The sequence below is a fragment of the Neovison vison genome, chromosome 3 (assembly GCF_020171115.1).
Source record: "Neovison vison isolate M4711 chromosome 3, ASM_NN_V1, whole genome shotgun sequence".
Taxonomy (NCBI): Eukaryota; Metazoa; Chordata; class Mammalia; order Carnivora; family Mustelidae; genus Neogale; species Neogale vison.
The window spans coordinates 87852205-87876778 of NC_058093.1; the positions used below are offsets into that span (position 1 = coordinate 87852205).

Consider the following 24574-nt stretch of genomic DNA (forward strand, 5'->3'; position numbering starts at 1 on the left):
CTCGATCTATAGGATCTATTTAAATATGTGTGTTACATGCCTAAGCAACACAATTTAAGTGACAACATTTTAATTAATAAAGGTAACAGCCAAAACAAATACATACCAATCTGTCAATTGCATTTTTGATAGCGTGGAACCAATCCAATATGATGAAGTCAATATCTGACTGCAGAAGGAACTCATTTCCTGATACTGTTGTGATCTGAAAAAAAAAATCGACAGGTAAGCAAACCATATGAAATATAAGTCTTACATTAAAAAAAGGAGATATATATACATATATATCATATATGCATATGATATATACATATATATGTATATATGAGTGTGTGTATATATGTGTGTGTATATATATATAGTTTAAAAAACAAGACTTCAATACAACAAAATATTTTCTTAGATTCCAGTAATTGTCTTTCTGGGAACTGGAAGACCAGGATCATTTTGAACTGCTCTCTATAAACTGTTTTTTCATGTCATAACAAATACATTATTGTTTTAATAATAGAATGATTAACCAGAGTAGGATTCAAGCTGAATTGCTCCAACTCAAGGAGAAGCGAGTCAGGAAGTTCAGAACGATGCAGACAGTACCCACTTAAGTCAGAACCTCAGAAAAATGCACCCGGGTGTGTCAGAATTCATTCTGCACTTTTGGCTCTTTCCTGTTTGTCTTTTTCAAATCTAATAGTATCTCTATATTTGATTTCCTTTTATGGAGGGCTGTAAAACAGATTATTTACCAAAGAGACTAATGCAGACTTTTCCCAAAAGGTCATTCAAATGAATAACATTTGGCTATTTCTACTTTCTTATCATAAAGGCCTATAGGAAAGTAATAAAGGACTAATTTCCCCACAAACGGACCGTATTAGAATAAAACTTTATTTACATATTTGATCCTCTCACAGAGAGTATTTATCAAGTGAACATCCCCGTTCCAGACTCTGAGAGCTATTAAGTAGTTGGCAATATTTAACATGTAACTATACATTTTTCATTACGGTGAATCTTTTCCTCTCCAGAATTGTGAGAGAAGAATGTGACCCTATAGAAACAGAGCTGTGCTCTTGATTTCACACAGAAAAGGCTACTTAGAGACGAATTTGATTAGAGTGGGTGTGGACATGCTTTCTGTATTAGGCCATCCGTCTGAACTGTGAAGATTCTCCCTTTGTATTGACTTTTTGCTTCAACAGGAAGATGAACATTGCTCGACTAATGTCACACATCAAGCAAGGCTTCAAAGGTTTAGAAGACTGCCATTTCAAAATACTCAATCAGGGGCTAGTCACCTCTTCTCAGACTTCCTTGCTCTAAATCGGAGGTGAACACTGAAATGTGCCCACAGGTTCAGAAAATCACTAATCACTCTTCAGGATGTCTCTGTAATTCTATCATTAAAGCGAGGATTATTACCCAAAATAGCTCATTCTGAAGAGTTCAGTGATTCTTACAGCAACATTTAATGACAATGATCCTGGAGTTTTAAGGAAATTTTCGATTACATCCATACTTATATATTCACTCTTCATTTATTTTGAGAAAAAATGATTCAGAGATACAACATCACTCCGTCCCGTGACGCAACCATTGTTGAGTGAGAGGTGTTTTCACGTCTTAAAACTGTAACAAGAGGAACTAAGTATATGCAATTGTGAGAAGTGAAAGATTAGAAACTATGAGGAATTTAATTATCCACATTAGAATTTGACAGACTACTGGGACCAATCGCTCGCTTTTTTTTTTTTTTTAAGTAAAATTGCATGTAAGATTTGGGATAGCTCAAAATAGCCTCCAAATAGTCCTCTGTCTTATTTATCTATTAAAAGACAGTTAAGCTGATGTTTGCCTAATTATCTGAACACCCTAGCAATGTTCTTTACTTACATTAAATTCCAAATATTTACTTTATAAACTGTTGCCACAGAAATAGTAATCTAGAAATATAAGGTCACTTGTAACTAACCCAAGAAAACCGGTAATGTCCCTGACCTCTACCTTCCTCCTAATCTAAATTTAAATATTTTGATTATGAATGTATTATATAATATCACAATTTGATAACATACACAAAGAAACACAAATTAGCCCAAACACAATGTACAATCTATTTTTCTGCCATTATAAATAAACCATTATTAAAATTATAAAAAGAAACATTTCAAAGTACAAGCAAAAAACATAATTAGATTTACTATATTCTGAGGGTTTAGGTAAGAGCTCACAGTTCAGTTTTCAATCTAGTAAATTCAAACAGTGATAAAATGTAAGTACTTCAGCCGTACGTTCGCATTTTTGGTGCATGCTATGCAAAGAAAGGGAATCTTTTACAGCCAACACAACCAAAAACAAAACACATTTTAAAAGTTTCTTTATCCAGATATATTACTGCATTAATCGTACATAATAAGTGATCTATGAATTCATTTGAGGACGTTGGATCAGGGAACTGTATGAATGCAATTCATTCAAAATATACTATCAGGAAGATACAGTTCACAGTCTCTCCTCTGTCTTTCCACTAATCTTTCCAGTTACTAGGCAGTCTGGAGAAGTCTGCTACTGCTCTCTACAGTTTAAATGCATCCACTTCTTAATTACAGTCAGTAATTGACTTTGTTCTGCTTTATCCCAGACGTTCACAGGAAAGCAGTTTCAAAGTCTTTGACTGCTCAAGTCCATTTAATTCAGGTTTCCATCCACATTACCTCCTTAAGGTTTTCTGATAAATGGTTTGCTGAATCATATTTGCAGTTTGAACAATCAAATTTTCAACACTCTTGGGGGAAAAAGACATCAGTAAAGACTGTTAGCTTTGACTAAACCTTTTGATTGAACAATTCCTGATGACAATCTAAAGTGATATACAACTAATAACAGGCATAAAAGATCTGATATTAAGGCATGCTAATGTATTCTCGCAATATCATGTTTTGCTTAAGTGAGAAAAACTGGCTGACGCGAGGTGGATGAAGAAGGAACTGAGAGAAAGCACAACGGGTTTAGGCAAGAGTGGCTGGTCTCCATTTTGCTTTGAAGCCTACTTTAGACAAACATCTCTTGAAATCCGTCCTTGCCACCAACTCCTATTTTGAAGGGATATATCCTGGCACCAAAGCAGTCTTAGTGAAATGTGCCAGTGTTGTCAATAATAGATATCTTTAATTACCTGTCTGGGGAAATTTTCCTCAAACTTTTCACACTCAATCAGGATGTGTCTGAATTCTTGCTGGTGTCACATGGATGTCTAGGAAATCATATGAATGTACCCACTGAGCAGGATGAAGAATATTGGTATTATTTCAACAACAGTTTTCCTCTAGGCTAGGAACCTAGGTCTGTGTCCTTGTTGTGGTTCTTCTGAAGATGGAAGCAGGTTATCTCCCAGCTCCAAACTCCACCAATAAGTGGTGAGGAGAGAAGAAATGTGTTTTCCAGGCTTTAATTAACACATGGAATACTGTTAGGCTAATTTAGGCAACTTTGAAGAGTTTTCATGAGCAATGTCTATGTTTAAGTATTGCCCTTTTCAGTATCGTCAATTAAGCATTGCCCTTGTCTATATACAGTCTGGCATTTAGTCTTTCCCTTGGTCAATTTTAATTTAAATGAAAAATAGCATGTAGAATGGCATTAAACTATTAAAAGGTTCTGTAATTTAGTTTACCAGAATAGAAACAAAAACTTTATAGAATTTCACATTTTTTCCTAATTATAAGAATAATTGTATCTCTTATGAAGAATTTGGAAAAAATAAAGATAGCAAAAAAGTAGATTAAAACTATTCATGACTCCACAAAGTAAACACTATGGACATTTTAATTTAATTATTGCCAATCTTTTATAAATAAAAACCAAATGTATATGACAATGATCTGTGCACAACTTTATGCTATGGATAGATACCTTATCACCTAAATGTATTTGATGGCTTAGTATTTTTGCTATTTCCATTCCAGTTGACCTCAAATGCATGTTGAGACTATCAAAGGTGCAAGAAATAATGAGTGATATGTGTTCCCCCTTTGAGAGCAGCACTTTTCCTATCACAGAATCATTTCTGCAAATAATTCTTTGTTCAGGAGACTGATCAGGGAGTCTTTGACTGGATATACCTCTAGTCATCAAGGATTGATTAAGCATCCATTAAGTGCGAAGCACATTGCTAGAAATTAAGGATACACCCTCCCCAACACTCAAGAGCTCACAGTCTGTTTGCATTGATAGGACATATGCATATAAAGATAAATAACAATAGAAAATGGCTTATACCAAGTCCCAGTGTGAATGCCAGAGACAATGCTCATGTCAAGATTTCAGAGGACGGAGTAATTACTGCAGACACATTTACATTATGGAATTACACATAAACTGTTGGTCATGATATGTTATTCTTTAAAGGTTGATTGTATCAGAACTTTAGTATATTAAGGATATGAATACTACCACTTGGTATGCAAAGTGATATCAGCTTTAATGATCTCAAAGCACATAATAAACATTCTCCAAATGCAGCTTCCCTCCACTATCATAAAGTAATTTTGCAAATGAAGAAAATGAAGCAAATGAGGAAAATGAGAATGCCATTCTATCAAATTGGCATCATTTTAAATGGTAGAATTAAGAGATTACAAAGATCTTGATTTCTAGTTCACTAGTCCTCAGCAAACAATCTTATAGTCAAGGACTCTATGCATATGGGAAAAGGACTATGGTGAGTTGGTCTCAGTTGTGAAATCTGGAATGGAATGCAGATCTTAGAAAAAAAAAGTCTTTTGTTTCTTTATTGTTACGTTAAAGATAGCCCAGTTTTAAAGGATCACCCAATAACCTTATTCAATTGTTTTCTTCTTCCCCCGCTCCTGAAAAATGACCACTATTCTACTATGAAAAAAATATATCTAAAACAGGATTGGGGCATCCAAAAAAATCCCTTCAAATATTAGAAAGGACTAAAACAATCCTACGTTTGATCTAAATATTATTCATATTTTGCTTACGATCAATCTTTGATTATGAATCAAAGGAGAATTTATTCCATCTTAATGAAGCTGAAACTATATGTAGGAAATGTGTAATAAAATATGCCAAATAACACTGCTAAAAAATGTTGAATGATATGGCTACAGTGATTCTACAAATAAATGGATTACCCATTTAAAAGAAATGGAATTTAATTACTATTGTATTTGGAGACACTTTGGACTCCATGATGAAGTCATTATATTTGAATTAAATTAAGTAGCTATAACAATTTATGTCAAAATATACTAAATTCATTTGAAGTGAATATAAATTATTTTTGAAGTTAATTTTGACTCTATCTTTATTGAATTCTAACAGCATAAAATATAGGTATATATTTTGGCTACATAATAGTGAGAGCTCAAGACCTAAAACTGAAGAAATAATGCTCAAATAAAAACCCCCAGATTCACATTTTTTTCATCTTGCATCACACTCCACAAATATCCATTTGATATAGCTGATCAAATAAAGGTTGTCATGGTTATACTAATAGTTATATTACTTGGTCTCAAAGGTGTTTATGACCACCAAAGAAATTACATTATCAAGCTGCATGTCTATCTCAAATTACAGTCTGGTTTGAGTAACTCCTAACATTTTCCTTAACATGTTGAGCAAAGTTAACATGAAACTATGGGTAAAATATCAGTTAGAAGTAAAAGGTCTTCAATTTGTCTTTCCAAAAATGTTTCTTGTTAAAACATTTTGTGAGAAAGGATCTGCTTTGTGTTCCCAATGTTGCTAGATGTTAAGTAAATATATGCTGATTATAAGGGGGAAAAAGTTGCTTTGGCAACTCTGTTATTAAAATGCATTTGTAACCCCCATCTGTCATGAAAGTTTTGAAAAGTTTGTTTACTTTGGATAGCAGCCTTATCCAGGGTTACCCTAGCAAACAATGATAGCCGTCTTCAGAAGTTGTGTGAAGAACAAGCCACTAGGGATCCATTTTTGTTTTAATTGGCACACACAAACACTTTTCTGGTCTGTCAGGAAGATCAAGCTAATATGCATGGAGGGTGTTATATTCTTAGCTTTGGGGAGCAGTAAAGCTCCCTTTATTTAAGTAATTTAAATGATAGACTGCAAAAACTTTGCAAGTCAGAAAAATGTTTTATACTTTCCTAGGGAATATTTGTTTTAAGCAACGGAAAATGTTCTACATATCTAAAGATGTTGAACCTTATGTTATAATTACCCATTCTTTCTTCTGACTCCATGAAATATTCTTAAATCCACATGCTACTAAATCAGGCTAGCCACCAATGGATCCTGAATTTCCACAACTCCCTCTGTGTTAACAAATGTGTGTTCATTAGTTTCCAGATGTTTATTGGATATGTTTTCAATGTATTTGGGGTTGATTGATTTGCATGTACATTTATTGAAACCCTCAGTGGTGTCATCATATCAAAATAACCTGCCCACGTAAGCAATTTCTTATAATGGAAAGTAAACAAATGTTGGGCTACATACACAACAGATCTCAAGGGCATTCCAAAATCTAAGGTTTAAGGCCAATCTTTCAAGAAACAGTGCTTTTTAATTGAAATTGAGTTGTACCTTTGACACCCAAATAATTTGGTTCACACAGATTTGTTCTGCAAAATAAAACTGGCCCATAGCGTTTAGTCACATCCATATCACTTGTTCAATTTACCTTTCTATTTGTACATGAAATACCCAAACCCCAAATTTATTTCAATCAAACAAATGTTAGACAAAAACTCATGTGCATTCTTTTATCAGAAGGAAAATATTTTAAGTACTGAGAAACAGTCTTCTCAATATTCATGAAAGAATACTATCTAAGTAATTAGTAGATAGTTTAGCAGTTTCCACAGTTTTGCAGTCAGCTACACCAAAACTTTTGCCTGTGGTGCTCATATGAAACACGACAGAAAAAGTGACTAATCGAAGCAGTTGGTGTATAAAGATACCAGCTTAGAGTTCTATTGCTGTTAACATTAATTTCTAAATTTGGGAGGAGTAGTTGCCTCTAGATAAGGTAATCATCCTAGGACTCATGTTTGCTGGTACCCAACTCTCAATCAGTCACTGCCAATCACAGATCAGTGTTTAATCTGAGCTATGTTCACTGTGTAAAATTACACATTTAGTCCCATGGCATTTGGAAATCTGCAGCTCCCACTCTTTTCAAATTGGAATGATTTTCATTATGTCTGTTATTTATGTAATGCCCGATTTAAAAAAATTAACAACTCAAAAAAGTATAAATTTACAATCTCCCTTTCCCCAAAGTATACTAAATTACTGTCTATCCTTCAATATTTTTTGACCCATGGATTAACATTGTATATGTGCTTATATTATAATGAAAATGTGTCATGAAAAAGTTTTATGCATATAAATATCTGTACTACCATAATCTCCCACTTGGATTTAATAACAATATCTTTTGATTTCTCCCCCATCTCATCCACACTTTCTCTTCCAGCCCATACTTCATATTGCAGCCATTGTGATCTCTCTAAAATTTGGATCTAATCACCCTATTCCTCTGCTTGGTTACATTCTGAGACTCGCCACAGATGTTACATTGGCGTGCAAGCTTTAATTCAGCCTACCAGACCCTGTGTTCTCTGCCACCTACCCACAGTGCAGCCCCCTGTTCTGTATTTCCTTTTACATCTCTATGATTCAGCCATATTTAATTTTTTCGTTCCCAAGCTCTCCCATACTCCTTTTCATTTCTTCCCTTAAAGTACCTTTCCATTGCCCAGAACCCTTGGATTCCTCTGTCATCTCATTCAGATCAATTTAGATGTCACCTTTTCAGAAAAGGGTTCTCTGAAATAGATACACTTCCTAAGAGCTCCCATGATATCTTGATCCTACTTTATTATAAGAAATATTGGTCTGCATTAATTATCTGTTGATTTCTCCATTCCCCCTACTACACTATATTCACTCTGAAGCCAAGGGCAATTGTCTACCTACTGTGTGGCTGCATAACCCACACCTAAGGGGTATTAAGTAAATAATAAATAGACGAGTACCATCTGCCTTCTGCATTTCAGTGAATACATTATATGATAATGTTTGATATACCACAGTATATTTAACTCATCCTCCATTGTAAAAAAATTATGGTAAATAAATTTAGATTTAGATTTAGCAAGCTGGACTCAGTTTAGATGATCCCAATTTTGTTGGCAATATCCAAAGCATCATAGTCAGGGGCCGGGCGAACACAGGCCTTTTTCTCTACATCAGGCTTGATCAAGGTGTTACCCTTGGGCATGTCAGTGGCCTTCTTTACAGCTGTTTGATCTGGTGCCTGTTGGCTTTGACATCCACAATGAACACAAGTGAGTTGCTGTCTTTTATTTTCTTCATGGCTGACTTGGTAGTAGGGAGAACTTGATGATGACATAGTGGTCAAGCTTGTTTTTCCTGGGGGTTCTTTTCCAAGGATATTTGGGCTGCCTTTGAGGATGCAGTGTCTTGGACTCCTGGAAGGTAGATGACATGCAGATCTTTCTTTTGTGACTGGGGATGTCTTTAAGTACCCTGTTCTTGACCTTCAAAGCCTTTGCTTTGGCTTTCGCATTGGGAGGGACAGGGGCTTCCTTCTTCACCTTCAGTGCCATCTTCATGAAAGGCGTCCATTGTAATAACATTTTGAAGGTTGTAAGACCATTGTGTTCTTGTAGGCAATGCAAGTAGTTTGTTTTGACATCTACTAATATCATGTTTCTCAGAGTAGAGTAGGCAATCCATTATGAAGATTGATAACCACAGTCTGGGGCTATATTTTCCCATTACTCAACAAGTCCTAGACTTTAGACAATAGGATTAAATTTGGAGGAGTCAGGAAGCACAAAGAGTGGGTCTATATTTCCATACATATCTCTAGAATAGAATGTTCTTGATTATATTACAAAGCCACCATGTGTTCTGCAAGGATAATCTACTATATCAACCAAGCATCTCACCCTATGTATGGACCTTTCTAACTGATAGTTGATAACGTGGGAAACCAGATGTAAGTTTAAGATTTTTAAGAGTTAATACCTAGGTTAATGGGTCAAGTCTTTAGAGAACCTCAGTGATGCAAAGGTGCTCATTGCTTGTCAATCAACAATGCAGCCATGAATTTCACTAAAACACTATTAACATTAATAAACAAGCCAACTGTGGGAGGACAAGTGGCAATAGTTTTGTTACCAAGAATTTTATTTAAAAATATTAGCTAATTAAAGATACAGTGACTCGCGCAGAAACGGGTATTGTCACCACAAGTTTATTACTTACACATTTCCCATTAATAAGTGCTGAGATTGCACAACAAGAATAAAAGATGTTGCAGTATGTAGCTCTATGCTATTGTAACATATTTGGCCATGATTATGAGTGTTTATAAAACATTCAAGAATTGTTCCATGTCTACTTACATTAATGAGAACACCTGTTAACTTTAGTGCTGTACAGACTTATTTGCATTAGATTCAGGTTTTTGCATACTGTACATCACTTTTTGAAACAATTAGATGCTTATAGAGAAATATAGCTGAGTGGAAAACAGCAGCTTGAATGCCTTCCGGCTCAAGACAATTCAACTCCAGGTTTCAGGGAAAAACAAAAATCTGCTGAATTACAATACTGACAGTTAGAAGTGAATGTAGGTGTATTTTATATACTTTTTTACATTCAGAGAACAGAAGATACATAATAAAATCTGCACTTTATTCTTCAAGTAAAATTAAGACAGTTTCCAGACAAGAATGCCAACCAGTAACAAATGACAATGCCACCACAAAGTGGGTTCTCCGTAATCTTGGGGACTTCTTACCCAAGAATGATCTCTTTACCAGTCTCAGAAAGCTAGATGATTTCCACAGGTGAAAATCTGCAGACCACTGCCCACCTGGTATTGTTTACAATCACTGGCCACAGGGCCCTTTCCATGTGAGGACAGCACTGAAAGACGTGAAGGAGCTGAGGACACTCCCCCCAAAACCTCCACCGAGTCTGTCACTTCTGAGCTCCCAGTCACAGCATAACCCAAAAGTACCCACTTAGAAAAGTATGATAATTTCCTTACATAAGCCAGTGAGTCGCCTTATTCATTACTCAGAAAAAAACCGTCGTAACTTTTGTAGGTCTCACTCTATTGACACATCTGTCTGCCACTCCCCATAGGATGTTAAAGCTTCCGCGATTTAAATATTTTCAGTTATTGAAAAGGGAGCACTCACACAAATCTGTGGATTCACAGCCTCTATTATCATCATTATATTTAAGAGGTGCAATATTTACATCAAAATGACTCAGTTGGTGATATATTCTAAAGATAAATGTGTATTTATGATCTGAAGAAGTGTGATTTATAACTACTTTGTCAGACATAAACAGAGCGCCTCTGTGCTATTCTAGTAAATGCAGATTAGCCAGGGCACCAATGAACTCTTTTCATAGGATTAATTCTACCTTGACTTGGGAACTGAGGGAACTGAGAATTCCCCTTGGAGAATGTGCAGATCACAAGAAAGAACGGTATCTATTTATTTCTGTACTGTCTCACTATATAGTCTGGGAAGAATAACGAATATTAGGTGAGGATTTGGGGATCAACTAGTGAATATTTTTGAATATTTGCTTATTTGAGAGAGAGAGAGCAGCAGAGAGAGGGAGAAGGAGAGAGAGTCTTAAGCAGACTCTGCACAGAGCATGGAGCCTCACGTGGGGCTCAATCTCACGATCCTGAGATCATGACCTGAGCTGAAACCAAGAGTTGGGACGCTTAATCAACTGTGCCACCCAGGAGACCCTCAATTGGTGAATTTTTGTTGTCTGGATTCCAAATCGATATAATTCAAGAAGTTAATATTATAGTAAAACCTTACTTTTAGATTTCAAAAATTTTTTGAAATTGTTTTTAACCAAGTACCTCATGATCTAGATTTTGCCCTCCATAAAACAGCATCATTATTCATGAAGGATGATACATTAAGAATACGTATAATTAGGAACTTCATAAATGAGAAGAAATTTCTCTTTTTTCATGAATTCTAGGCTTAAGTAAATTGAAGATTTTGTAATTTTTTTCTGAAAATATACAGAAATGATAATTCCGCCTATTGGAGAAATCCTTCACTGTTTATTCCAAAGGGTTATCTTTAAACAAACACGAAAAAATATCTAGCATTTTAAAAACTACAGTTTAGTGGCATATTATATATAATACAATGGTATATAAAATATAATTTAATGGTATTTAAAAAAATACTTGTGATTATATGGTAGAAAAAAGAAAACACTTGTGATTTTATGGCAGACAATGACCTCTGACAGGAGAGCTAAGGACAGATATTTAAAGATACAAATGTAGTGATCTGAAGGGGCATGTGCACCCGAATGTTTACATCAGCAATGTCCACAATAGGCAAACTATGGTAAGAGACTTGATGTTCATCAACAGATGAAGGGATAAAGAAGGTGGTGTGTATATGTGCATATACATTAATATACATATATATATAATATGCATATATACATATATATACATTTACACACACACACACACACACACACACACACACACGCAGGAATACTATATAGCCATCAAAAATGAAACCTTATCATTTGCAATGATGTGGATAGAACTAGAGTGTATTATGCTAAGCAAAACAATTTTATCGGAGAAAGAATTATCATAAGATCTCACTGATATGAGGAATTTGAGAGGCAGGGTGGGGAGTCATGGGTGAAGGGAGGGAAAAATGAAACAAGATGGGCCCGGGGAGGAGACAAACCACAGAAGACTCTTAACCTCAGGCAACAAACTGAGGGTTCCCGGAGGAGATAGAGTGGCAGGGATTGGGTATGGGTAATGGACACGGGGAAGGGTATGTGTTATGGTGATTGCTGTGAATTGTGTAAGACTAATGATTCACACACATGTACTCCTGAAACAAAAATACATTATATGTTAATAAATAACAACAACAATAATAATAATGGAGACATTTGACATTTGGAATGATATACACATTACTCCATACTAAATGTGTGCAACAACACTTAATACACTTAATCCTCTCACCCAGTCAAAGTAATATTTGTGTTAAAAACAGAACCACTTAAAAATGTTGGACTTAAAAAAATATTAGTTGCATTATTAGTGACTTTATAAGGTGATTACATAATTTATTGCCTAGACTGTGACAATTTTGAAAGCAAAAGACATATTACTAATAGTTACACCAGGACAGTAAGTCTACTTGGGACCAATAGGGATACATTGAGACATATGGATCACTATTTATCATACACAACAGTGGGGAGCAATTCAATAGCCCTTGATATTTAGGGGCCTACAGAATTCCTACTAATGTCAAATTCTAGGAACTGTGAGGTATTCCAAAATAAATTAGCTCTTTTGCTAACTCTTTGCTCTTAAGAAGCTTATAATCTAGTGTGACCACCATTAACACCAACATGGGAAAACAATGAGAAACAATAATTATGATTCAACATGGAGCTTATGTACTCATTTTTAAGGAACAAACCATTGTTTCTCCATGGGTAAACTGGAGTCCTCAAGGAAGGAGGTTGGAGAAGGTTCTTACAAGGACAAATGAGACTTAGTAGAAGAAAAGGAAGGGAGAGGGAAGATGACAGGAGCAGTTTCTGCAGTTAGTGAGAGGCAGGAAAGAAGATAGTATCTCTAGAGGACATTCATAAGCTATCCCTAAATCCTCTTTGTAGATTCTTTTCCCTTCGCTCATCCTTAAATGGAGGAGTCCATCAGCATTCTTGATTTTTCTTACTTAGGGACACATTCCTGAGTGGCATTACCAACTCCATTTTGTTTTAATCTGAGTAATAAACTGATAAAGCCTTAATTGATATCTCTAGTTCAGACATCTTTACTTATGTAGTATCTATTTGGTATCTATTTCAGTGTAATCCACCATTATCCCTGGTCTGATCTCTCTACTGCTAGTTTGTGTTTTTATAAACCATTCTCTACATCCTCTTATTAGTGAATTCTTGACTTCCTCCTTAGAGAACTTTGTAAGTAGATCCTCATGTTCACTGGTACCTAAAGAATCAGACCCTATGAGTAGGGCCCCAGAATCTGTTTATAGAGCTCCACATGCAATTTGAAAGTTACTAGCTATTCTATACATTAAGTAGATGATCTCCAAACCCATACCTGTCACATGTCATTTAAAAGTAACTGACTAAATTCCTGTTATCCTAAAGATAAACTTAAATTCTTTAATATGGGCCACCAAGTACTTGAAGACTTTTCTCTCTCTCTCCAACCTTTTCTGTTCAAGTCCTCTACTTACTAACTACATAACTTTGAACAAGTTATTTAGAATCATTGTGTCTCAGTATCATCACCTATAACCTGATGGAAATAATACTCCATAGGACCATTGTGAAGGCCATATGAGATATAATTTAGGAAAAGAATTTAGCATGGTACCTGGTACATAGTTAGTACCTTAAATACTATGGTTATTGTTATTTGATTCTTTGGGTTCCTTGGATTTTTACAAACTTACTCTCTTCCTTCAGGAAACTAGCCAAATATTACCTACTCAGGCAAGGCTTTTCTAACCTCAGGAGGTCAAAAAAGGAGTATCCCTCTGGTCATCCATACGTACTCCATCATGGCGCTTAGCCCACTATTGAACTAATCAAATTTCTTGTCTGATATTTGCTACACTTTAAACTCCCTGATGACAAAGACAACGTGACCCCAGAAATTAGGGGATTATCTGGAAGTCTACAGGCCCTCAAGAAAGTGGTATGGAATGAATGGAAGCTCAGTTGACATAGGTTAATACTGTAGAATTGTAGTATTCAGATAATAGAAGACCTTTAAATTTAGTAACCATGCTTGGTTTGTTCTGTTAAGCAAGAGGAGAGCAATGCTAGATCCCTGAGCAGATCTATCCATCGAACTGGGCATAGGATTAGAGGAGCAGAGGCATTTGCTTAAAGCTGGAACTGTATTGCAACTTCCCTAATCATCTGCCTAAATCTGTCTTCCCAGGCTGTTCCTGGGCAACTCTTCTGAAAAGATGATACACCACTTCTGTCTGATGTAGAGTGCCTCTTCCATGGCCTCCTGGGTTTTCTGATTCTCGGCCTTTTTGCCCTTCTTTTTACACAGTTCAAGGGGCTTGTTTCCCTGCCTTCAATTTTAGATGCTACCTTCTGACATGCCCAGTATTTGGATTCAGATCTTTATCTCACCTCAGGGTGGCTTGCCACAGATCTCAAGTCCTGATAAGTAAGAATACAGCCAGTTCTCGTTCGCTGAAGCTCAGTTCTGTAAGTGTATCCTTATCCTGTTTCTTGGCTTCTGATTTCTTAGTCTGGTGGCTTACATAGTACACCAGACCCTCTCAGCTGGCAGGAGTCCTTTTGCCAGTATCCCTTTCAGGAACTGGGGCTCTGCTGAGCATCTCTCTGATTCTCTCTCCCTGCCCCCCTTCTTTAACTCCACCTTCCATCTGCCTCATCCACCTAAATTACTAGACACGTAACCAAACAATAATCCATACTTGCATTCAAGGCAGATGGTCATATGAGTATCTGAAAATGAGCCATTTCAGTGTATTCATTGATTATCAAATTGGCCTGTGAAATATTCTTGTTATTTCAGGTTGGAACTCACACTCTTAACTCTAACAGCCTGGGCTGTATTCTGTCGTCTTAGTTTTTGTTCCTGTATTCAGTCCAGCAGACACACTTTCTTCCAATATTAGCAGTCTGACTTTTCCCTAGTACCTGTCTCAACTACAGTTTTTTTGTCTGCTTCATCAACATGGTTCTATTGCCATTAACTGGATTTTCCTGAGCCCAAGAAATAATCCTAATCCTTGAATAAAGGATGTCTAAAGATCATCAATACAGGGAGTTGCTCCCCTAATTTTTGAGGTTCACTATGAATCATTGTGTGGTTTATTAGTCTCTAGAAACATGAGGAGCAGGGCATTAAACAGAATATTTTCCCATCATTACAACCAGTATCTGGCTTGAAATTTGTTACTCTTAGTGAATGGTTCATGGCATTGAATTTATATTTTCCTGAATTTTACCCATAAAGTTTTCTAAAACTGTTTGTTTTTATTAGATTAAGTTTATATGTAGCTTGTGAATTTACCTGAAAACAGATGAGAGAACATTAAGAGAACAACTCATTTCAAAGTTAAAGAAGACACTAACCTGGCGATAAAGTCTCATGTTGGCTTTCAAACTTTCTTGGCCAAGATCCTTGGTAAGAAATATATTTTACATTGCTAATTCATACCTCTTCCTTGACTTTCTCTCCCTCTCTTCCTCAGACACACACAATTCTATCTACCTTTATCTACCCATCCATTCATATATTATTCTATATATAATATTTAATACACATACTATAAGTCTGTGCATTTGTGTACACACATGTATATATCTGTATATATCATATATTGGAACAAAACTTATGAAATAACGTTTCCCCTTACAATAGGTATATGAGATACTGTATGCATTTCTATTCTAGTCCATTCTTCCTTTGACTGATTTCTAAAAAAAACGAACACTGGTCCCAACTCACTAAATTGATTTCTTCACCACCAAAGGGTCTTAAATGCAGTTTGAAAAACACTGGCCTACAGATCATGAAAGATGAAATAATCGTCAAGCTCTGCTCTTCAACTTTCTCCCTTCCACCCCTCTCTTTCTCTCTCTCTCTCCTGGTTTATAAGATGCTTCAAAATATCTCCATATATAATTTAACAGTTGACTATTTAAACCTGTGGAAAGACTCCAGAATATCTGTCATGTTTTCAGCAATTAGGCCTGAGTGATCAGTAACCATGTATAGGGGATTCTGTTCTGGTAAGTCATTTCCTGCCTTTTCAAAGTAGAATTAGGATTTGGTTCTTTGGAATTTGGCTTAGACCCTGGCTTTTCTAAATATACCTTAAAGCAAGAGTTTCTTTATAAAGGAAGAAACAAAGCTTGGGGGTAATGTGCTGTTTGGAATACATTTGAGATACCTCACCATGATCCGAAGAGAGAAAAACCAAATAAGTTAAAAGCCTGGCAAACTATCACAGGCAGAGAGGGCAGCTATTTGTTTTCAAGTTCCATGTATTGAAACAATGAGCACGCTCCACGCTTCATCCTGCAGGACCATGATACAAAGTCTGGGAGTAGTTATTAGCATGTGTCTGTGTGATGGGAGAGGGAAAGCTAAACATTTTAATAGTGTTATGGCCTCTTCTTCTCAAGTTCCCATTAATGCAAATACAGCACATGTGGTTTAATTCCCAGGAGCCTTGTAGGACACAAATCACAGATGTGGAATAAACATTATCAGAGAATATGACTCCATGATCTTCTCCTTGCCATCAACAGATGCCCTCATGCTCCCATGATGTCAGACAGATACCTGATACGCTATCTTGAAGAAAATCACAGAAAGTCAGGGTTCTCAAAGGGATCATGATGGCAAGATTTGAAGGTAAATTCCAAAGACTTCTTGGTAAATTATGGCCAAGGCTTGGACTAGATCAAGGCTTTTAGAGAAGACTCACTGCTGTGATAACAAAACATACCAAAATTTACTTATCCTTTATGCATCAAAATTACCAGAGATGTATAATGCTGTGTATGGATGTAGTGTTCTTATAATGTAACTCAGACAATATGATGGCAGAAGGCTGACAAAATGGAGCTGGAATAGCTCAGATATTCAATAAAATTTCCCCCAGCTATCCTGAATCTCTTATGTCATCTTCCACAAGACTACAGCTCGTGGTGACTGCTGCTCTGAGATCACACTCTTTCGATTTTCTATTTTCCACCCTCTCCCCATGACATTCTTTTCCAAAATTCTCAGGCTTAACAATGCAGTAAATGGAGTCTCTGCAATGTAATTCATTATCATGACTATATTCTAAAAATGCTACTACATTTGAAAAACTTGGATAATTTCCTTATATACTGATGAACTGCATTACCCATAGGTGAGACTTCAGCATCTGTATGCTGACCTGACCTTAAAACTTATATTGACAATATTGTCAATTGTCATGTAGTGCAATTCTAGGAGCATTAAGAAGTCTCTTTGGATGACAAACTAATTCCCTAGATCTGCTGTATCAGGACTGGAAATATAATGATCAGGTTAGTACTTTAGATGAAGCCTTTTAAACAATTAAATGGAGGGATAATCTTTTTGTATAGTTATTTGTTCAGATATTGGTATAATATGTACATTGGAAAATGTATTACAATAAATTATATCTAATAAATACAGTTTTGAAAATGTTAAAAATAAGTAAAATTAGAAATATGAAAAATGAAAATGAAAACCTGCCTCTAATCACATTACTCAAGACAACCTTTTAATATTTAATGTACTTCTTTCTAGATTTTTGAATGCGGATGACACATACATTTTATATTAGCTGTATATAGGTCAAACTAAATATACAATATTGTATTTTGTTTTTATTTTTAAATAAATTTTTTAAAAATGTATTATTTATTTTTCTTAGAAGAGAGCCTTAGAGAGAATTACTACATCATAAATACACTTTTAGAAGGCTACTGAAATGCATTCCTAATTTCTTCTTAAAGATTTTTCTCAGTTGTGCTCTACCTCATGAAAACTTAAGAATGAGACCATTTCAAATCATATTTTATCCTAAGTAATATAGTATTTTATGTATAATTAGCATTTTTTCTTAGAATTTGATGGTATTCTTTTACATTTTTCAGTTGTAGGATTTTAAAAATTTATTAAAGAGTACTAAGTTTATTGTCATAATTGCTACAAATATTGTCCCCAATTTATTTTGAAAGTCACTTCTAATGAAATTATTTATATATAAAAGTGTTACTTTTAATTTTTACATTGTAAAATTTGGAATTGTTCTTTTGTGATTTTTCCAGTTAATGTTTTAATTCTTAGAAATTCCTAACCATCCAGATATCAGATCTCGACTTATATTTTTGCACTATTGTTATGATTTTTTAAACATTTGTATACTTAATTCTTCTTAAATATGTTTAGTTTTATGAGTACATAAGTTTTATGTACTGTTCTAAAATTTTTTCCAAATAATGTATTATAATGCACCATTCATTAATTAATTTTTTCTCTCCTTGTAGTTTTGTGATTCTCCTGTTATCATATAGATGCCATGTTCTTTTTGTGGGCTCTCTGTATGTGATTTATCCTTGACTTATATTATTTCAGCTTTTAATTATTCTTATTTTAGATTTTCCACTGTGCATGTTTCCACTGTTACTCCTTTTATGATTTTTAAAAACTCTAACACCAAAACCTATTTTTTTAAGATTCTATTTATTTAACAGAGAGAGTGAGGGAGAGAGAGAGTGCACAAGCAAGGGGGAGGGACAGAGGAGGAGGAAGAAACAAACTCCCCACTGGGCAGGGAGCCCAATGTGGGGTCCATTTCAGTATCCCAAGACCCCAGGATAATGACCTGAGCCCCAGGCAGACCATTAACCAAATGAGCCACCGAGGTGCCCAACTCTAAACCTTTTAAATAAACTTTATTTTCTTTTCTCTTTCCCACAATATTCCATTGGGATTTTGATAGTATTGTACATTAATTTGGAAAAGATGCAAAATTTGCAAAGAGCAAGACTTTCTTTTCAGAAACCAGGAACGTCTCCCCATTTTAAGGTTTTGCATATATCTCTCAGTACATTTTTATAGTTTTACTCATATAGACACATGTATTAAAAACAGAATTTTGATAGGAGAATGGAGAGAAACTTGAGGTAATATGTATTTTAGAGAAAAAGGAAAACTATAACTCCAAAGAGAGAAAATGCTCAGGGCAACTAGATGGGGAACATTTTTTTGTGCTGCAGCATTTTAGCATGAGGCCAACAGTCTCTCTGCTGATGACCCCAGGGAGCCCCAGGCCACTCATTCCCCTGTTCTATTCATTGTCTGGCCCATGGTAAGCATTCCCCATAGACCACAGTCCATGTAAATAACTCTAAGCTAACTAGTGGAATAATCTAATCCAGAGCCATATTTATTTTCTGATAATAAATAATAGAATTATTAATAAACAAAACATACCATTTCTACTGATCCGAGTTTCTTGTTCTCGGTTGGTGTTTTTTTTTTTTTTTTTTCCGAGTTTCTTGTTCTTAATCAGGGTAGATAAAAATAAAACCCCTCCCCATCAGCAGCTGCAAAAACATTCTTCTAATTTTGGACTTAAGTCTCTACCTCTCTCCAAAAATCTATCTCTTAAGATACTGTAAACTCTTCACACACTACCTTTTTAATAGTCATGTAGTATTTCGTCATTTGGATTTATCTTATCCCATTTTCAAATTCTGGGAATATTGTTCTAATTTCTTTTGTATCTTGATACTATCTGACAAAATAGGAGACTATGACTTCGAGTACAACTCCAGAATATAAGAGAGACAGTAGAGCTTGAGCAAATATAGCTCAAGTTCAAATACGTGGGCTCTATCGATAACACTTTGCGGCCTGCCTCTCAAAAACTCATGTGCTATCCAAAAAAAGAAAAAATGACCTCAGAGTACAAGCAAATGGTAGAAATCACAAATTTGGGCAGTGTTGGCAGCTTGATGCCACACAGAGAACAAAAGGAAGCAAAATAAACGGACAACAATAACAAAAGCAGGCAGGTTTAAGAGAACAAGAGAGGACAGAGAAAAGCAGGGCACAGACCAGACCAACCGCAATAGAGACTAAGCCATGACCCTCCCTACAATGTAAACTCTGTTACAGGCAGCGATTTTTGCTTCTGTATTCACAACAGGGTCCCCAGGACTTTGAATAAAGTTTGGCACAGAGTGAGCACTTAATAAGTATTTATTAAATTAATATATGAAAGACAAGGAAAGTAGAAACGATTTTCTCATTCATCATGAGGCTAAGTAAGTGTCTCACGTCACTTAGCATCTTGCAAAAGATGAGGTGGCAGAGCAGATTCCTGAAGAGGTTATGGGAAGGAAGATGGAGATAAATGATAGGCAGGTGTAAGTATTTCCGTTTTTGTTGTTTCCTTTTCCTCCCCCTCGAAGAAATGGGGGATCCAGAGCAAAATGAATTAAGTTATTGAGTATAATAGATGCTCTTTTTAAAGTTCTTTGCTTTATAGCAAGTGATGTGGACCCCCTTGTAATTATCTCCCTTATATCTGCTACCTCAGTAGCTGTAGGCAATTAACCATCTCTCATGAATAATCTCTTTTCCTGGCTTTTTCCGAATTTCATAAATCCTTCTCAGTCTTCTTTGCTATACCCCTAAAAAATATTTTCTTAACTCAAAGTTTTATTTTACTGCAGTGTAACTACCGATATTTGTTTAAATTGCTCACATAAATCCAGTCCTTCCAAAAAGGAAACGTGATGTGTTTCTAGCGATGCAGCCACAGCTGGCATACCCCACGCAAAGGCCTTCCACCGGAGTTTGCAGAAAGTCTAAATATCGTTAAACCACAAACTGGTTATTCTTATTCTCCTGGACATAAGAGATTTTCAAAAATCAGTTTGGTTTTTAAAAACCCATTTAATGTCGATCACGGCTGGGAAGACCAGTGAGCTGATTTCTGAAAACTAAGTTAGGCTATTACTGGACATAATTTATCCACAACGATTACTGCCATCAGGAAGGGTTCGGGGTAGGGTCCTTCATGTGTAATGTAAGCACCACTTGTGCAAGAATAACTGTGTGTCCTCAAAGCAGTTGTGGACTTGAGACTTCCTCACTGCTTCTTCCTTCCCCATGGTACTCAGACCCAAGAGATTGAGAAGAATATCCTTCCTTTGGGTACAAATTCTTCTTTCATTCTAACCATTTACCAGGTGTCATCTCTGATATATATATTTTTTTACACGGTACCAGCATATAAATAGTGATTCCCACATTAGCAAACCATTCTTTCTAACCTTTGCTTAGTTTCCCTAGAACACCATTCCCTATTTACCTCAATTTGTTTACTACCTACCTGTAGGTGTTTAATCTATTTGCTCTCTATTACAAAAACCAATGCTACAATGAACACTTTGGACACATACCTATTTACACAAGTGCAAGTGTGTATGATAGATTCTTCAAAGTGGAAGAGCAGAATCAAAGATTATAGACAATGAATTTTTAATAAATTCTGCCAGATTCTACTCCAAAACTGCAATTATACTAATAACGGTCTTTCAAAACTGGACATTATGGATCTTCCAAATATTTATTGACCTGATGAGTGAAAATGGTGTCCCACGGAAGGCTGCAATGCTATGCTTCTTAGTGTTGGTAAATGCTTTTTCCCATAAGCCCAGTAGCAATTTTAATTAATTTCTATTTTACAATTTCTTTCAATTTTTTCCCTCAGGTTGGCATGTTTCTTGGCATTTTTCTTCTTCTCTTAATCATTTGGAGGTGTTCTTTCTGTCTCTGTCCTTGCAAATAAATTGTTTTCACCTGTCATTTTTTCTTTTCTTTTTTCATAGTGTCTTTAATCATATAGAGGATTTTAATTTTATATGTTCATATATATCAAGGGTTTTTTGTTCTTCTAAAACTTTTTATTTCTATTGCCAGCATACTTTTGTTTTAAGCAGGTATTGAATTTTATTGCATTTTTTTAACATTGAATAAGATAGCATCAGGTTTTTCTGTTTTAATGAATTATAGTATGAATGAACAAAACCTTTTTTTTCATGTTAGAGATATTTAACTTTTGGGATTAGCATTTCATTTGGTTAATAAGATTTGATTGCTAATATTTTATTTAGAAATTTTACCATCTTATTCATCATTATGATTTGCTTGTAGTTAGTTTTCTTTTTGGAGCTATCCTGTTTGATTTTGTTTTTAGGTTATGCCAACCTCACAAAATAAATTAGGAAGCTTTCCATATTTCTATGAGAAAGTGTTTATGTAATATGACGATCGTTTGGTATTTGAGTTTGGTGAAATATATCTATAAAAAGTGTTTGTTCCTGATGTTTTTCCAGGTATGGATATTTTATTCTTTTAAAAAATTCATCTATGATAAATTTCTATTCAGTGTTTCTACTTCTTGAATAAAATTTATAGATTCAAATTTGACTTAAAAATAATCCATTTAGAGGGTATGTGCTATGGTAAGTGCTGTGAAGTGTGTAAACCTGGTGATTCACAGACCTGTACCCTTGGGGCTAATAATACATTATATGTTATTAAAAAATAAAAATAATTTAAAAATAAATTTAAAAATAATCCATTTCATCTAGGTTTTCTGATTTACTTAACCAACTTTTATGCAAATTTAATTGAAAATATTTTCTTTTTTAAACTCGTTTTCTTGTTTCTAACACAATGTCTTTTTTCTCTCCTTGGTTAAAATTGTTATTTTTACAAATTTATTGTTGTTTCTTTTTGAGAGAGCAGCTTTTAATTTTATTGATAAAATCTGCTTCATTTGTGATTAGCTCTATCATCATTTTTTACTTTTATCTTTATAAGGTTCTCAATTACATTTTATTTGGGGTTATTTTGATTTTTTATGTCAAATCTTTTATATTATATCTTTGTTAAATTATTTATTTATATTTTTATTTCTAAATAAATGCATGAAGTTAATAAATATTTCTTTAAAAACTACTTGTATTCCACCATTATTTTTGTCATTAAACAAAAGTTTCAAGAAATGGTTGACTGGCTTCAGATCAAACTCTTCCAGAGAAGCACACACACTCACACTCACAACAGACACATAACACTTCTCTTTGAAGAAACTGAACAGACAATAAGGCATAGAAAATTTATAAACCAAGATTGTAAAAAAATGGAAGCCCAGAGAGGTGTGCTTAGAATTGGTCTCTCTTTCCTTCAGATATCCTTCAAGTAAAAGCTATGGATAGTATGCTGAGAAGTTCATCGGAGTTGGTAGTGATCTCACAGGGCTTGAGGAACAAAACTGGAGTTTAGGATCTACCCTGGTGGAGAGGCTCTGTGTATTTCATTTGGAACCCTGAAGCACTGTGCCCAAGCACATTCAATGAGTCAGAATACCCCCGCCCTTACAAAAGCAGAAGCCCAGTACTGAATTAGCTTTACCTCTACTTGGATAAAGATGAGCTGCAACTAGTCTAAAGCAGCTGCCATAAAGAAAAAGTGAATCCCTTCTGAAAGAAAATATTATCCAGATTCTTAAATTATCTCTCTAACTTTTCAGACACAATGTTCCACACTTGATTAAAAAGGTAGGTTTGCAATAGGTAAACAATTGACAACAAATAAAAAAAAAAAGAGAAAAATAGAATTATAATCAATCTAGATATTCCAGTTGTAAAACATCATATAATGTATTCCAAAAAAATTAGACTGAGTTTTGGCAGAGAATGGGAAATAATTGATTGAATGAAATGAATTTTAGAACTGAGAATATAATAACAAAATTAAGAGATTTCCAGCAGATTCAACATATAGAGAAAAATGAAATGAAATTAGGTCACAATAAAATATGTAGACTGAAACACAAAAAATGAAAGACTAGAAAATAGTGAGGAGATCATAAGATACAAGGAAAAAGTCTGTGATGTTGGAGAGGGTATGTGCTATGGTGAGTGCTGTGAATTGTGTAAGATTGATGATTCACAGACCTGTACCCCTGAAACAAATAATATATTATTTGTTAATAAATAAATAAGAAAAGAAGAAAAAAAAAAGAAAGAAATGGTCTGTGAGATAGATAATGGGAGTCTCAGCAAGAGAGGAGAGAGAGAATGGGGAAAAACTATATTTAATGATAGACAGAATTTTCCCAAACTGCTTAAACACATCAAGCCACAGATTCAAGAATCACTGCAAATCCTGAGCAGGATATTTACAAAGAAAGCCATCCACAGATTTTCACACTTAAAAGCTGAAATCTAAAGAGCAAGAAAAAAATATCTTAGAATATCTTATTGTTGTTGGAATAATAGGAGAAAAAACACATAAACAAGTTATAGCCAATGTGATAACTGCACTAGAGAAACAATGTCCATATATAGTGATCTGAAGTCTGGGTTTTTTTGTTGTTGTTGTTTTGGTGAACAAGAAATTGACTAATTTATCATCTTCATAGAGCTGGTTAATGATTACCCTAAATACTTTTATTTGGACAAACATTTTCTGTTAAGTTTACTAAGCACAGAACTAAAGGCTCTGGTTTTTAAAATATAAATTATGCCATGGTCTTTGAAATATATAATTTTTAAAGTTCTATAAATAGTATAGTCTTTCCTACTATATTCACATTTTCATTATCACCGTGATTGAAGATAACATGATCATATAAATCATTTCCTAAATCTAATCCTAACTTTAATTAATCCTTACTTCAGATTTTATTCAAATGTCCCCTTTTCTAAGGCCTTTTCTGGCCACCCTAATGAAATTTCTTATTTCTGTTTTAGGCTTTAATTTTCTAATTGTCATAGCAACGTCATTATATTTTGCTTTATCTTATTGTTTGGCCTATTTCAGCCTCACCAAACTAGAATGTAA

At 34.8% G+C, this 24574-nt stretch overlaps 1 protein-coding gene across 1 annotated transcript in view; it reads right to left on the minus strand.

Moving 5' to 3' along the window:
• Positions 1 to 24574, minus strand: part of ARHGAP15 (Rho GTPase activating protein 15) — a 602539-nt gene that overhangs the window by 305471 nt on the left and 272494 nt on the right. Inside the window, exon 7 of the mRNA XM_044242546.1 lies at positions 107 to 205. Coding sequence (XP_044098481.1) covers positions 107 to 205 — 99 coding nt within the window. The remainder of the gene's footprint in view (positions 1 to 106; positions 206 to 24574) is intronic.